This window comes from Saccopteryx leptura, chromosome 4, assembly GCF_036850995.1.
Source record: "Saccopteryx leptura isolate mSacLep1 chromosome 4, mSacLep1_pri_phased_curated, whole genome shotgun sequence".
Taxonomy (NCBI): Eukaryota; Metazoa; Chordata; class Mammalia; order Chiroptera; family Emballonuridae; genus Saccopteryx; species Saccopteryx leptura.
In genome coordinates, this window is record NC_089506.1 from 198,853,791 (window position 1) to 198,869,275 (window position 15,485).

General features: G+C 41.5%; 1 protein-coding gene across 6 annotated transcripts in view; it reads left to right on the forward strand.

The window, feature by feature from the left end:
• TMC7 (transmembrane channel like 7) overlaps positions 1 to 15,485 on the forward strand; it is a 56,439-nt gene that overhangs the window by 16,467 nt on the left and 24,487 nt on the right. For all 6 annotated transcript variants that reach the window (XM_066382519.1, XM_066382520.1, XM_066382522.1 and 3 more), the window contains exons 4-5: positions 7,861 to 8,028; positions 11,946 to 12,028. In XM_066382519.1, coding sequence (XP_066238616.1) covers positions 7,861 to 8,028; positions 11,946 to 12,028 — 251 coding nt within the window. The remainder of the gene's footprint in view (positions 1 to 7,860; positions 8,029 to 11,945; positions 12,029 to 15,485) is intronic.

Genomic DNA, 15,485 nt, shown 5'->3' on the forward strand with positions numbered 1-15,485 from the left:
ACCCGGGCCAACTTTGCTCCAATGGAGCCTCAGCTGCGGGAGGGGAAGAGAGAGACAGAGAGGAAGGAGAGGGGGAGGGGTGGAGAAGCAGATGGGCGCTTCTCCTGTGTGCCCTGGCTGGGAATCGAACCCAGGACTCCTGCACGCCAGGCCGACGCTCTACCACTGAGCCAATCGGCCAGGGCCTCACATGCCTTTTTTTTTTAATGCATGCACCAGGAGAAAGGAAGAAGGAGAGACAGCAGGTTCTCAATGATGTCTTTTCTTATATGGGCACTAATCCCATCATGAGGGCCCCCCCATGATCTCATCTAAACCTAATTACCCCCAACGGCCCCACTTCCAAATACCATCACATTGGGGATTTAGGGCTCCAGTATATGAATTTGGGGAGGGGGAGAATACAACTCATTCTATAGCAAGTGTACAAAAATTTTAAGTTGTGCCAGAATATGTATATTAAGTTAGAAAAAAACACATTTCCACATTTGGGTGGCATAGCAGAACCAGAGAGGAAAATACCTGTTAGGATTATATAGTTTCTACCACAAAGCAAAATGATTTACAAGCATCTCCTCAACACTACTAGAATGGAAATTTTATAAGGAATGCTGCAGTTTAAGTGGAAGAAATTATTGTCCCCATTATTACTATGACAAGACCTATAACATCTATTCAATGAACTACCTTTTTCGGTGGTTGTTTTATTGAAAGAATGTAAACATATTTCTGGGGAGGTTCATTAGAAACTTAGACCTTCAACCATGCGCTTTTGGAAGTTAATTGAACATCATGTTTGGAATAAAATTTAATAATGAAAACTAACCTATTGCGCCTTTACTACAAACCAGGCCTTGTGTTAAACGTTTCACTCACATCATCTCAGTCCTCAGAAGCTCCTTTCATTCAGGTATTTATCACTTGCGTGGCTCAGACATTAAAATACTTGTGCAAATTCACTGGCTAGGACGAAGCAGACCCAGAAGTTGACCCTGGCAGTCAAGCTTTGTCACAGTGACAATGACTACTCAAGAGTAGCAAACCTGTCATTTGGTTCCCGTTCCTCACACATTCCTCACACGGGGCACCACTTGTTGTAGCGACAACGAACTACTCAGAGACCAGATGAAATGCTCTGAGGGGGTAAAGGGAGGCAACAGCCCTGGTCAAGGAATGAACCCCAACCCCAGCCTTACTCAGATATTTATTAGCCCGTACAAATAACTCAAGGAAACAGACAGAAGGAGTTCTCAGGGGGTGAAGTAAAAGACAAGAACATGCTGACTTCTAATCTCTGTGCTGAGAGCCTAAACAGGTTTTGTTGCCGAGTCTTATCTTGCTGTTTTGCTGTTTCCAGCATGCACTGTTTCCAGTACGGGTCAGAGAGTCTCCTGGAAACTTGTTCGCTCAAGGTTTTCACCCTAGAGCACCTTGCTGTCTCTAATTGTCCTAACTCTGCAAGTCTTCACAGCATATTCCTACAGATCCCCTTTTTTTTTTTTTGTTTTGTTTTTGTTGTTGTTTTTTGTTTTTTGTATTTTTCTGAAGCTGGAAACGGGGAGAGACAGTCAGACAGCCTCCCGCATGTGCCCGACCGGGATCCACCCGGCACGCCCACCAGGGGCAACGCTCTGCCCACCAGGGGGCGATGCTCTGCCCCTCTGGGGCATCGCTCTGCCATGACCAGAGCCACTCCAGCGCCTGGGGCAGAGGCCAAGGAGCCATCCCCAGCGCCCAGGCCATCTTTGCTCCAATGGAGCCTTGGCTGCGGGAGGGGAAGAGAGAGACAGAGAGGAAGGAGGGGGGGTGGAGAAGCAAATGGGCGCTTCTCCTATGTGCCCTGGCCAGGAATTGAACCCGGGTCCCCCGCACGCCAGGCCGACGCTCTACCGCTGAGCCAACTGGCCAGGGCCCTCCTTTTTTTGTTTTAGTAAAGATTAACAAAGGGTAAGATGGTTAGACAGTTGCAGTGGAAGGTGAAGGGCAAGCATAGAGAGAAGCAGGTTTTCAGCGGCCACAGGCGTGCCTGTATTTTGCAAAACTTCTTCAGCATGCCTGGTTAGATGTTTTAAAGTGTCCCAGGTGACATCAGGTGCTCCCTGAGTGCTTGGGAGTGAGCTGGGAGTCCTTCTCGTTTTCGGGTTAATTTCCAGAGGTGGATTCACTCTCAGCTTCTAGGCCTCTGAAACCGGGTTGCTTTCTAGGGGCTGATGCCAACTCATGATAAGGCTTCACATTTCTTGCTGGTATCCAAAGAGGATCTGTTGATGACAAAATTGCAACATACCCTCGCTCCCAGGTTAGTAATTTGACTGGATTCTGCCATGCAGGACCAGCTAATATATCCTGGTACAACACGAGAAACTTAGGCCCAGCTGGTATAAAATGCTTCTCGGCTATAGTAAGTCCAGATGAGAAAATGTTCAAAAAATTAAGAATAAAAAGAGCCTCATACAATTGTTCTTGTGGGGTGAGTCTCTCCTTCTGACTCCCCCTGTTTTGTTTGTGTAGTTAGGGTAAAGAAGGCCATTGGCTCTTTCTGTAATACCTGTAAGTTTGGGTGAATTTATCAAGCTCCTGAGGCCCCTAAGAATGTTCTAATGTTCCTTTTTATTTTCCTTTCAGGAAAATTCTTCTTTCTCTTTTTTTTCTCACCTTAGTCTACTTTCTCAGTTCCTTCTCTTTTTGTTTTTTTTCCCCTCTGCACAAACCTTCTATAACCAGCACAAACCTTCTGCAACTTCCACAAACCTTCTCTATTCAGAAATAACTAGCTTTCAGAACTTATTTACTTTCTTCCTTTTCCTTTCAAAAGTACCTCTATACCTTATACCTTTTATTATTAAAACTGTACAATTTCTTTCTAATTAAAATTCTCAATTTCTAAAAACCTTTACTTTCAGTGACAACTAAGTCAGTAATTAGCAATTTTAGATTGCTACTTTTAGAAACATATTTTATGACCTTTAGAAACAGATTCTTTCATTGGCAAGTACACTTGTATTTTAAAAAGACATCACAGCGATAACGGGAACCTTTCATAGATCCAGGAAATTGGAATAGTTTTATTTTTACAGTATTGTTAATAATTGCAGGGAAGGCAAGACTCTTCATTTGTTCTTGGCAACATTCCAGGATGACTGAAGAGAAGGGGATGGGGTATTACTGAGCTGCTTGGATTTTAAAAGTGTCATTTGCACATTTTTCTTCCTTTACTAGAGGTTTGGCATTATCCCTTCCATCTTTACAGCCTGTCCAGGGTCCCGAGAAGTGTTAATTCTCCAATTGTTCTTAAGATTACAATGGTTCCCAGGTTTCTAGGAGAAGGCTTTTTTTTTTTTTTTTTTTTTTTACAGAGTCAGAGAGAGGGATAGACAGGGACAGACAGACAGGAACGGAGAGATGAGAAGCATCAATTAGTTTTTCGTTGCTCATTGTGACACCTTAGTTGTTCATTGATTGATTTCTCATATGTGCCTTGACCGGGGGCTACAGTAGACCAAGTAACCCCTTGCTCGAGCCAGCGACCTTGGGTCCAAGCTGGTGAGCTTTTGCTCAAACCAGATGAGCCTGCGCTCAAGCCGGCGACCTCGGGGTCTCAAACCTGGGTCCTTTACATCCTAGTCCGACGCTCTATCCACTGCGCCACTGCCTGGTCAGGCTAGGGGAAGGCTTTAAGATATTTTTTTTTAATTTTTTTAAATTCATTTTAGAGAGGAGAGAGAGAGACAGAGAGGGAGAGAGAGAGGAGAGAGAGAGAGAGAGAGAAGGAGGGGAGGAGCTGGAAGCATCAACTCCCATATGTGCCTTGACCAGGCAAGCCCAGGGTTTCGAACCGGTGACCTCAGCATTTCCAGGTCGATGCTTTATCCACTGTGCCACCACAGGTCAGGCTACTTTAAGATATTTAAATGGCCTGGTTTCTCTTCTTTTCTTCCTAAAATTACCCTTATTATTATTATTTTTTCCAAAGAGCCAAATTAAGATTATCCTAGTTACAGTATTAAGTCTAGTTTTAATGTGGCCTGGTAATTTGTATAAATATAAGAATAGTAATTGATCATACTGGCTTTTTACAATCTGCTTTAGTGGAACTTTATAAGGAATTTTTAGATTGTGTTTTAATTAACTCCTCAGGGCACACACAAAAGCCAAGCTACACAGTTGCTATTAGGCTCTGCCCATAATCTTTCTGAAAATGTCCTTCTTTCCCACAGTTGTAACAGGTTTGTGGCCTTGGTCACAGACTGTCTCCCTTTCCTAACCCTCAGGTCCCTCCTGAAGGCCTTGTCCCAAGGACACTTCCCAGAACCTTCCCAGGATGGGGAAGTTGCTTAAGGGGAGGGGAGGGTTGGGTGAGGGAGATGCTTAATGAAGAAACTGCCCTAGTGGGAGGTTGAATGAGGGGAATTTGAGTTTAAAGGGGCCTTGAGTTTAAAGGCACCCTGGACCCAAACCTAACATTCCAGCCTTTTGTTTATTAAGCAAAAGAGGCAAATGTGATATAAAGGGAATAATGTGTGTGTCACTCACAGAGATGTCTGTTTCATCCCAAAAGTAATGCAAATTTCTTTCTTTCTTTTTTTTTTTTTTAACTCAATGTACATTTTCAAGTCTTTTCTCCCACTAAGGTAATTGAAGAAGCTGTGTGTGCCAGATTATGGTGGTGCCTCCATTACCTTGGGCTCCGGTGACTGTGTGAAGTAGAATGTCATGTCAACCCCTCTTGCACCATTAGTGAGGAATGAACTTTCCTATATTGAGCCAATGAAAATTCTTCCTAGTTCTAAATGTGAAGTCTGCCCTTTTATAAATTGAACTAAAATGTGATCAATAAAAAAAAAAGAAAAGAAAAAGAGGCAAAGGTCTCTTCTTCTGTAGCTATGTCCTGCTGTTAGGATCAGTGAAATATCTAGAGGGGCTGGTCTGAGGTTCGGGCTAGGTGGTGAGAACAGTTTTTATAAGACCTTTCCAATCCCAAGGGGTCATTTCATATCCCGTCCCGATTGCTTCAACCATCCCCTTGGTAAAAGTGCTGTCCCAATCTTCTAAATCTAAACTTCCCTCCTTTGGATACCAAGGGCATTGTTTTTGGATAGTGAGCAAAAGGGCAGTTAAATTCCCATCAGACACCCTGCAGCTGGGAGGAGTCGCTGTAGCTGTAACTTGAGATTCTGCTACTCAGGGGAAAGGGAAGTCCCCATGATGAAGGCAGATGAAGGGAAAGGGAAGTCCCCATGATGAAGGAGAGATGAAGGGAAAGGGAAATCCCCTGGCCTGATCCCTAAAAGTGACCTCCCTGCAAGCATTCAAGGGCTTTTCCCCTGCTGCTTGTGTCCCTTACCAAACAGGATGAATGGACAGCCTTTTCCTTTGCCAGGCTTTCGTTTCTTCTGATTCCTCAGGGCACCACTTGTTGTAGTGACAATGAACTACTCAGAGACCAGATGAAATGCTCTGAGGGGACAAGGGGAGGCAACATGAGGGGATGAGCTCTGATCAGCAGATCCAAGGACTGAAGCCCCGTCCCCAGCCTTATTCAGATATTTCTTAGCCTGTACAAATAATTCAAGGACACAGACAAAAGAAGTTCTCAGGCAGTAAAGTAAAGGACAAGGAACATGCTGACTTCTAATCTCTGTTTTGAGAGCCTAAACATTTCTTGTTGCTGCATTTGTTGCTAAATCTTATCCTTCCCTTTTGGTGTTTCCAGCATGCACTGTTTCCAGTATGGGCCAGAGAGTCCCCAGGAATCTTGTCCACTCAGGGTTTTCACCTAGGCCCCTGGTCGGCAAACTGCGGCTTGCAAGCCACATGTGGCTCTTTGGCCCCTTGAGTGTGGCTCTTCCACAAAATACCACGTGCGGGTGCTACCTCAATAAGGAATGTACCTACCTATATAGTTTAAGTTTAAAAAATTTGGCTCTCAAAAGAAATGTCAATCGTTATACTGTTGATATTTGGCTCTGTTGACTAATGAGTTTGCCGACCACTGCGGCCTAGGGCACCTCTCTGTCTTTAATTGTTGTCCTAACTCTGCAAGTCTTCACAGCATATTCCTACAAAGCTTCAGAGACTAAGGTTTTATTTACAACACCTCTCTTGCTAAGTGGTGGCCTTTGGAGATTTTCACTCAGAAAATGGTTTATGGATGGGAGGGTAGTTTCTCCCTTGGGAACTGACACCTGGATTTTCTCTTCAGTGACTCCACTCCTGTGATTGCTTGGCTGGCTAGGCACTCACTTGGCAGGAAGTGAAGATGTGATAGGCAGGCTCCTTGCTTTGGCAAGGTTGCTGGGTTTAGAGAGAAGCCAAAATTGTTGTCTCTTATATCTCCTGTTTCAGAAGATAAATTCTTTGCCCCCACAAAGAATAGGCAAACACCCTTACTCTTCGAGTGCTTTCAGACTGTCTTTAATAATTTAATCATTATGTGGTGGAAAGTTCATTTTCTTCTTGAAAAATTAATGAACGTTATCCTTAACAGAATAAGGAGAATAATTATATGATTATCTCAACAAATGCATATAATTGATAAAATTCAATTCTCCTTCTTAGCAAATAAGAAATAGATAGGAGCTTTCTTAATCAAGTAAACATATCTATAAAAATTTGGCTATAAGCATCATACTTAATGGTGAAATATTGAAGTTTTCCCCAAGATTGAGAATGAGAAAAAGGGTGCTAATTATTATTGAATCATTAATAATGAACATCATTCTGGGAGTTTCAGCCAGTGTACAATGATGAGGGGAAGGCATAGTGAGTGGAATGGAAAAAAATATATTTTTTAGTAAAGTTACTAGATATAAGATCTCTATATAAAATCGATTGTATTTCTATCTTCCAGCAACAAACACTTAGAAAATGAATATTTTTAAATAATACAATTTACAGTAGCATTAAGAAACATTGTACCTAGGAATCTAGAATATATATAAATAAAAATCTCTCTGGCCTATGGTGGCACAATGGCTAGAGAGTCGACCTGGAATGCTAAGGTCACTGATTCAAAACCCTGGGCTTGCCAGGTCAAGGCACATACGACAAACAAGCAATGAACAACTAAAATGAAGCAACTAGGAGTTGATACTTCTCACTCCCCTGCCCCCTTTCTGTAAAATCAATAAATAAAGTCTTTAAAAAAAAAAGTAAGATCTGAATAATTCTGCACATAAAATATATAATATTGAAATTAAAGAACCTCAATAAATCATGTTCATGGATCAGAGATTCAATACTAGAAAGATGTCACTTGTCCTTCAGTTGACCCATATATATCCCATGGAATTTCAATCAGAATCTCAGCAGATTTTGTGTATTTGTGTCTGTGTGAAAATTAATAGACTGATTCTAAAATTTGTATAGAAATGCAGAGGACCTCATGTACGCGTGGAATAACAAAGCTGAAAGACTTATAACACTGTATGCCAAGTCTACAGTAATTAGGCTGGTATTGGTGCAAGGAAAGACAATTAGACCAATAGAGCAGAGAATTTAGAAACAGCTTCATACATTATGGTCAGTTACCAAAGCACTACTGCACATCATTGGGGAAAGGATAGTCTTTCAATAAATAACGCAGAAATGAATTAGATTTTCACATGAGAAAAGGTAACTGTTGAGTACCCCTGCACACCTTTCTCCAATGGTTCATTCAAGATTGTATATTTACAAGTTAAAGTTTAAAACCATTGGAAGTAGAATCTTAAAGCCAACAGTAGAAAAAATAAAATGTTTCTTTCTCCTTGCCTCCTACCAGGATTCCTCTAACTTCAGCCCTATGTGGCTGATTAAATCTACAGTGGGTAGTAGGGCCCACACTCCTGGTCATTGATGGCTGGATTTCTTTTTTTCCAGGGAAATTTGGCACTGGAATTCAGTCCTATTTCTCCTTCTTGAGATTTCTGGTGTTGCTGAATTTGGTGATATTTCTGATCATCTTTATGCTGATTTTGCTCCCAGTCTTGCTCACCAAACACAAGATCACCAACAGCAGCTTTGTGCTCATTCCATCCAAAGACATAGGTGAGTCTAAGGCTTGGTTTTCCCTGAGCAGTGTTACTGGCTGCAATGCTTCCTTCTTTAGAAATCTTTATATTCTTATTACTGTATCAGGGTGGACTAGGTTGTACTGCAGAAACAAATGACCCTGTAACTCTCAGCACCTAATAACCACAAAGGTTTCTTTCTTGTTCACAGTCCATGTCCTTCACTCTTTGGTGGTGTTTTCATGTTATCTTCATGCTGGGGCCCAAGCTGATGGAGCAGCCTCTTTCTGAACCACTGACAGTCACTATGTCCAAAGCAAAATGAGCCATGAAAATGTGCTGACTCCTTAAGCTTCTGCCTGATGATCATACACATCATATCTGCAACATCTCATTAGCCAAAGCAAGTCACTTGGCCACTCCTGAGTTCAGCAAGGCATTTGAGAAGAGAACTGCAGGGTCAGAAAGTGGAACATTTAGCAAACATAATTCAATCTATGCTAGTGTTTTCATTATAAGACTTTCATTTTCAGTAATAGTGATGCTCAAGGCTACCATTTATTAAACACCAATCATGTGCCAATAGTAAGTGCTGGACCTGTGTTTTCTTTTTGAATTCTCAACATAAGTCAGATCTTCTAGACATTTTGTTAATTCAGATGGGAAGAGTTTCAGTCATTCTATAGTCATTTGATTACCCTCTAGAACAGTGGTTCTCAACCTATGGGTTGCGACCCCGGCGGGGTCGCCTAAAGCTATCAGAAAATACATAATGCATATCAGGTATTTACATTCTGAATCATAACTGTAGCAAAATTACAGTTATGAAGTAGCCACAAAAATTATTTTTTGGCTTGGGGTCACCGCAACATGAGGAACTGTATTGCGGGGTCACAGCATTAGAAAGGTTGAGAACCACTGCTCTAGGAACCAGGTTAGAAGTGGCAGCCTCCTGCTTCTTTTATCACATAACTCCTTTCCCTAGAAGAACCCTTCTCCAGACTCATTTCCGTGGCCCTGAACATTCCTCTTCATCATATTCAGTCCTGTCTTAATTCTATTACACTTCAAAATAAAATGAGGATAATGTAGAAACTGACTTAGTTCAGGGCTTTGGTACTCAGATTGAGTGCCTACTGTGTGCCAGGTGCTACATTTTCATTTTCTAAGAAGTTCATTTTACAGATCAATGTTACCTGCTGCTATGTGAAAACCTGGGGTTCAATTTCAAGGCCTAACTCTGCTAGTTGACTAGACTTTCTGAACCTCAGTTTCAATCCACAGACTGGCGGTGGCAATTTAAATAATGATATGATTAATTTCATTATTCAGATAATACCACTAATACTTAGTTCATTAAAAAATACTTATTTAAATGATAAAGAATTGAAAACAATACTATAAATTTAATATTACTTAAATTAGAAAATAAAAATGTTTAATTAATTAAGCAATACTCATAATTTAAAAATGAGTATTAAATAAGATAATACAAGCACTCAATAAATGGCAGCTGTTTTTATTTACTTATTTTTTAGTGCTGTTTCTTTCTAGAAGCACTGAATGCCATTCTGTCACTCTGTGAACCCGGAGCCTGAGCACTGAATCAGTAGACTCAGCTGCCTGGTCACTTCTCCCTTCAGCCTAGGCCGGGCCTTGGTTGTAGGGGAGGCATCCGCTGTAGGAAATGTGGCTGGACTAAGTGTGGTTGACGTGCATCCCGTCTTTCTCATCATTATCTCCTTGTGTTATATCCTCCCCTGCACACAGACACTTAAAAAAAAAAAACAACCCAAAATACTTAGTAAACTCTGCTCCTTAAGAAAAGGACCAGAAGTCTTTCTCTTCCTTTCCTCACCTTTCTGCCTGTCTTCATTCCTTCAGCAAGTGTTTACTGAGCACCTGCTGTGTGCTCGGCTTGAGCCTGGCACTGAAGCTACAACAGGGAGCACCACACCTGCATCCACAGTGTTGATATATTCTAGCAGAAGGTGAACTTTAGGGAATTAAGCACACGAAGTACAGAAGGGATGGATTGGGCCATAGGAAAAGGAAAGTGATAAAGTCCTGAGAAGTTGGACAGGACCCCAGAGGCTAAGGCATCCCCAGATCCCTCTGTGAAGGCAGAGACATTTAAGCTGAGCCCAGTGGGGTGAGGAGAGGTCAACTGTTGAAGAACTTGGGGAAGCGTCTTCATGTAGAGGAACAGGATCTACAAAGGTCCCCAGCTGGGAAATAACTCAACATATTAGAGAAACAAAAAGCCTGGCATGGCTTTCCCTATAAAAGGCCAGATAGTAAATATTTTGGGCTTTGCAAGCCATACCGTTTTACTGTTGCCACTGTTCAACATTGCCATCATGGCGCAAAAGTGGCCATAGGCAGGTGTCATGAATGGCCATGGCTGTGTTCCCATAACTTTGTATTAACAAAAACAGCCAGCTGGTCACATTTGGCCCATGGGCCATAGTTTGCTGACCTCTAGGCTAGAAGAGAATGAGTGAGGACCAGAGTGGCAGAGATCTCATTCCATTTTTTGGACTCCAAACAGAATGGCTGCCTTCCTCTACATATAATACTATGTTCATGCAACCATTTGACTACCTTATGTAGGACTGACTGCTACTTGTCTTTCTTTACCCCTGATGGTGAGCTTTTCAAGAGCAGGAGCTGCTCCTTGCTTGTCGTTTTAACTCTAGTATCTAAGTGATTAAGAAATGTTTATTGAATGAACAAATGAGCACATGTATGTTAGAATTACAAATGTAAGAGCTGGATTTGGCCTTGAAGAAACTGGTTCAACTCTCTTATTTAATAAAGGGAAAACTAAGACCTAGAAAATGGGTAGTATATTGAATTATTTCCCCCAATTTGTCGCTCCATTGCATTTGTGACTTTGCAGGGTCTCTCTCTGTGGGCAGAAAATATTTCCTGCTCCATTGATATTACACTTGGTCATGTGGCTTGTTTTGTCTAGTGGAGTATTAGCTTGAAATGGCTTTTGTGTGACTCGCCTTATGAGAGAAACCATGAGGAGAGCATCCCCTAGGTAAGCCATTTCCTCTTGAGCCTGGGCTCCAGAATGGAGTCGTGGGAACAGACCTGTGCCCAAGTGGAAGCCTGGAGTCATCCTGGCTCAGCCTAAATCAGCTGAATTAATCCTAACTGCAGGTCCATGAATGAGAAAATAAATGGTTGGCATGTGAAGTCACTGAAGACTTTGAGGTTATTTGTTACACAGCAATAGCTGACTGATATAGAGGAAGTGAATTAATTCATGAATAAGGTAGTATCACTAAAATATTCATATAATTTATTAGTTAATTACACATATATAAATATATATATTTCTCAAATGAAACTTCATGTTTACTTAAAAATTTTTAAATTAACTTTAGAGAAAGAAACAGAGAAACATTGATTTGTTGTTCCATTTACTTAGATATTCATTGGTTGATTCTTGTATGTGCCCTCGCCAGGGATTGAACTTGCAACCATGGCATAACAGAACAATGCTGTAACCAACTGAGCTACCTATCCAGAGCACATAGAGATCTTTTAAAATTGGATGTGATTAAAATGGAATAACAATGATATCAATCACATTTTCTAAAACATGTACAAACATGAACCCCCAAACACAAAATACCAATACAAGCAGAAAACATTACTATAAGTGGATCCACATGCAAAATGTACAGAAAAAACATACATCCCCAGATGTTTAAGGAGAATAGTGAAAGAGAAAATGCTACTATACTTGGTGCATTGGAGTTTAGTCTGAAAATAGAAAGTCACACCATAAAGACACATTTCTACACAAACATATCAATATATGTGACATCTAAATGTGTATAGACATGTATACATGCTATCTACACAAAACGTAATAGACAAGTTATAGAGACTGTTTCCACTGACCTTGTTTTTGTTCTTTGGGATTTTTTTTTACAGATATTCAATGCACAGTATATCCAATAAGTAGTTCTGGACTCATCTACTTTTACAGTTATATCATAGACTTGCTCTCTGGCACTGTAAGTATTTAATATAATTCTGTACTTAGGCCCTCAAGATCTTGAAGATAGGTTAATGTAAACATCAGTTTCCCGAATGTCTTTAGTGAGAGCCAAACTCAGTGTTGACACAAGTACCAGTGCAAAGGATAGGATTTGCAGTGACTCATCTGCAAGGTTAAAGTTCACCCATCCCCTGCTAGAATATACAGGAAATATGCTTTGTGAAAGTTATTGGTATAAAATACTATGTCATTGAACTTCCACTTTTCTGAATAGATAAATAGAAAGTATTGAATTTGTCCATTGTGTTTGTTTAATCCTGGAAAAGTGCTTTTTTATGTGTCACATTTTTCTCAAAATAACTGAGAGGAATTGTCAGATCAGTGTTGAGATGTCCATTATGCAAAGAGAAAAAAAATTCAGTGACTCACCCAAGGTCACACCGCTATTGAAGACAAAGTGGGATCAAATCCCAAAACTGCTGTTAGCCTCATTTCTTTAGATTACATCCCAAAAGAGCAATCTGTAGAGCAGGGGTCCCCAAACTTTTTACACAGGGGGCCAGTTCACTGTCCTTCAGACCGTTGGAGGGCCAGACTATAAAAAAAAACTATGAACAAATCCCTATGCACACTGCACATATCTTATTTTAAAGTAAAAAAACAAAACGGGAACAAATACAATATTTAAAATAAAGAACAAGTAAATTTAAATCAACAAACTGACCAATATTTCTTTATTTTTTTTATTTTTTGCATTTTTTTTTTTTTTTTCCTGAAGCTGGAAACAGGGAGAGACAGTCAGACAGACTCCCGCATGCGCCCGACCGGGATCCACCCGGCACGCCCACCAGGGGCGATGCTCTGTCCACCAGGGGGCGATGCTCTGCCCATCCTGGGCGTCGCCATGTTGCGACCCTCCTGGGTGTCGCCATGTTGCGACCAGAGCCACTCTAGCGCCTGGGGCAGAGGCCACAGAGCCATCCCCAGCGCCCGGGCCATCTTTGCTCCAATGGAGCCTTGGCTGCGGGAGGGGAAGAGAGAGACAGAGAGGAAGGCGCGGCGGAGGGGTGGAGAAGCAAATGGGCGCTTCTCCTATGTGCCCTGGCCGGGAATCGAACCCGGGTCCTCCGCACGCTAGGCCGACGCTCTACCGCTGAGCCAACCGGCCAGGGCCCTGACCAATATTTCAATGGGAACTATGCTCCTCTCACTGACCACCAATGAAAGAGGTGCCCCTTCCGGAAGTGTGGCGGGGGGCCGGATAAATGGCCTCAGGGGGCCGCAGTTTGGGGACCCCTGCTGTAGAGCTTCACACATCATAACCTTCCACCTTATAGGAAATACTTTATGGGAGACTTAGATGCACTTGATTATCAGTGTTTAATAAAGTATGCATGACAGAGAACAGCCCTATCCAAAGAAATTTTCTACAATGACAAGAATGTTCTGGAACTGCGATGGCCACAAACTCTTGAGCACTTGAAATGTGGCAGGTGTGACTGAGAGACTGAATTTTAACTTTATGAAAAGTTTAAGTTTAAATTGGCCTTAGAGAGAGAGATAGCCAGAGAATTCAACAGTGTTCTGTCTTTGCTAAAAACAGTTGAGACAAGCTGTAATCAGAAAAATTCTTTTCCTGGCCCAGCGAACCTTGACCCTATCATATTACATAATTTTGAGAGAGAGAGAGAGAGAGAGATTAATGGCAATCCTGATATCAACCCCTGGGAAATATAAACAGGTTTCAGATCGTTGGACAAGTTTTTATGGCCTGTGTGCCCCGGCTTCAGAAGAGCTAAAAAAAATCCTGAATGTTCTGTTTCTACATTTTTTTCCTGTTAAAATTTTTACTTAATATAAGAATACACAGTTGTCATAAAAAATTCAGAATTTATGGAATAAAACGTCAAAGTATCCTCCCCAAAAGTCACCGCACCTTGAACACTATGGTTCATAGCCCTCTTGCCCTTTCTCGTGCACTTTAGAGGTCTTGCTTAATATTGTACAATGTGGATTTTTTTATGATCTAGCCAGGCCCCTGTTGTTGGACATTCAGGTTGCCTCCATTTTCCTTCTTTGTAAGCAATGCTGTGGTGAACATCTCCGCACTACCTGTATACCTGTATACCTGTAACACTGCTTTTGTGTAGGTTCTCTTCGCGTTTTCCTGGAATTTTCCTGCCATCCAGGGAGGAATTTGAGGTGATCAGTTATTCTTTCCATAAGAAGTCAGGGACTAGGGCCCTGGCCGGCTGGCTCAGTAGTAGAGCATTGGCCTGGTGTATAGAAGTCGCGGGTTCGATTCCTGACCAGGGCACACAGGAGAAGCGCCCATCTGCTTCTCCACCCTTCCCCCTCTCCTTTCTCTCTGTCTCTCTCTTCCCCTCCCGCAGTCAAGGCTCCATGGGAGCAAAGTTGGCCCAGGCGCTGAGGATGGCTCTATGGCTTCTGTCTCAGGTGCTAGAATGGCTCTGGTTGCAATGAAGCAACACCCCAGATGGGTAGAGCATCGCCCCCTGGTGGGCTTGCCAGGTGGATCCCAGTTGGGCGCATGTGGGAATCTGTCTCTCTGCCTCCCACTTCTCACTTCAGAAAAATTAAAAAAAAATAAGTCAGGGACTACTCTGTGCTGTATTTTTACATAAAGTCACTTCTTTTTTCTTTTTCTTTTTTTTTTTTGCTAACAGCTTTATTAGATATAGTTTACCTTTGTATAATTCACCCTTTTAAAGTGTTCTATTCAGTGGTTTTTAGTACAGTCACTGAGTTGTACAATCATTACCACAGTCAATTTTAGAACATTTCATCACCTCAAAAAGAAATTTTATGCCCTTTACCTAGCTCTTCCCAACCCCCATTATTGGCTCTAAGCAACCATTCATCTACTTTATGTCTCTATGAAATGCTTACTCTGGACATTTCACGTAAATGGAATCATGTAATATGTGGTCTTCTGTCTCTGCTTCTTTTATTTAACATTTTTAAGGTTCATCTATGTTGTAACATCTATCAGTCTTTCATTCCTTGTTATGGCCAAATAGGATTCCATTGCATGGAAATACCACATTTTGCTTATTCAACATTTGGGTTGTTTCCACATTTTGGCTCTTAGTAATAATGCTGGAATGAACATTCATGTGTGAGTTTTTTGTGTGGAGATATGTTTTCACTTCTTTGGGGGTATATGCCTAGGAGTGGAATTGCTGGGTTAAATGGTAGCTCTATCTTTAACTTGTTAAGGAAATGCTAGATTTTTCCAAAGTGGCTGCACCATTTTATTCTCACCAGCACTGTATGCGGGATCTGATGTATCCACATCCTTGTCAGTACTTGCTATTACCTGATTTTTTCATTATAGCCACCCTGGTTTGTGTGCAATGAAATGTCCTCGTGGTTTTGATCTGCATTTCCCTAATGAGCATCTTATTATGTGCTTTTGGCTATTTGCATATTTTCTTTAATAAATGTTTATT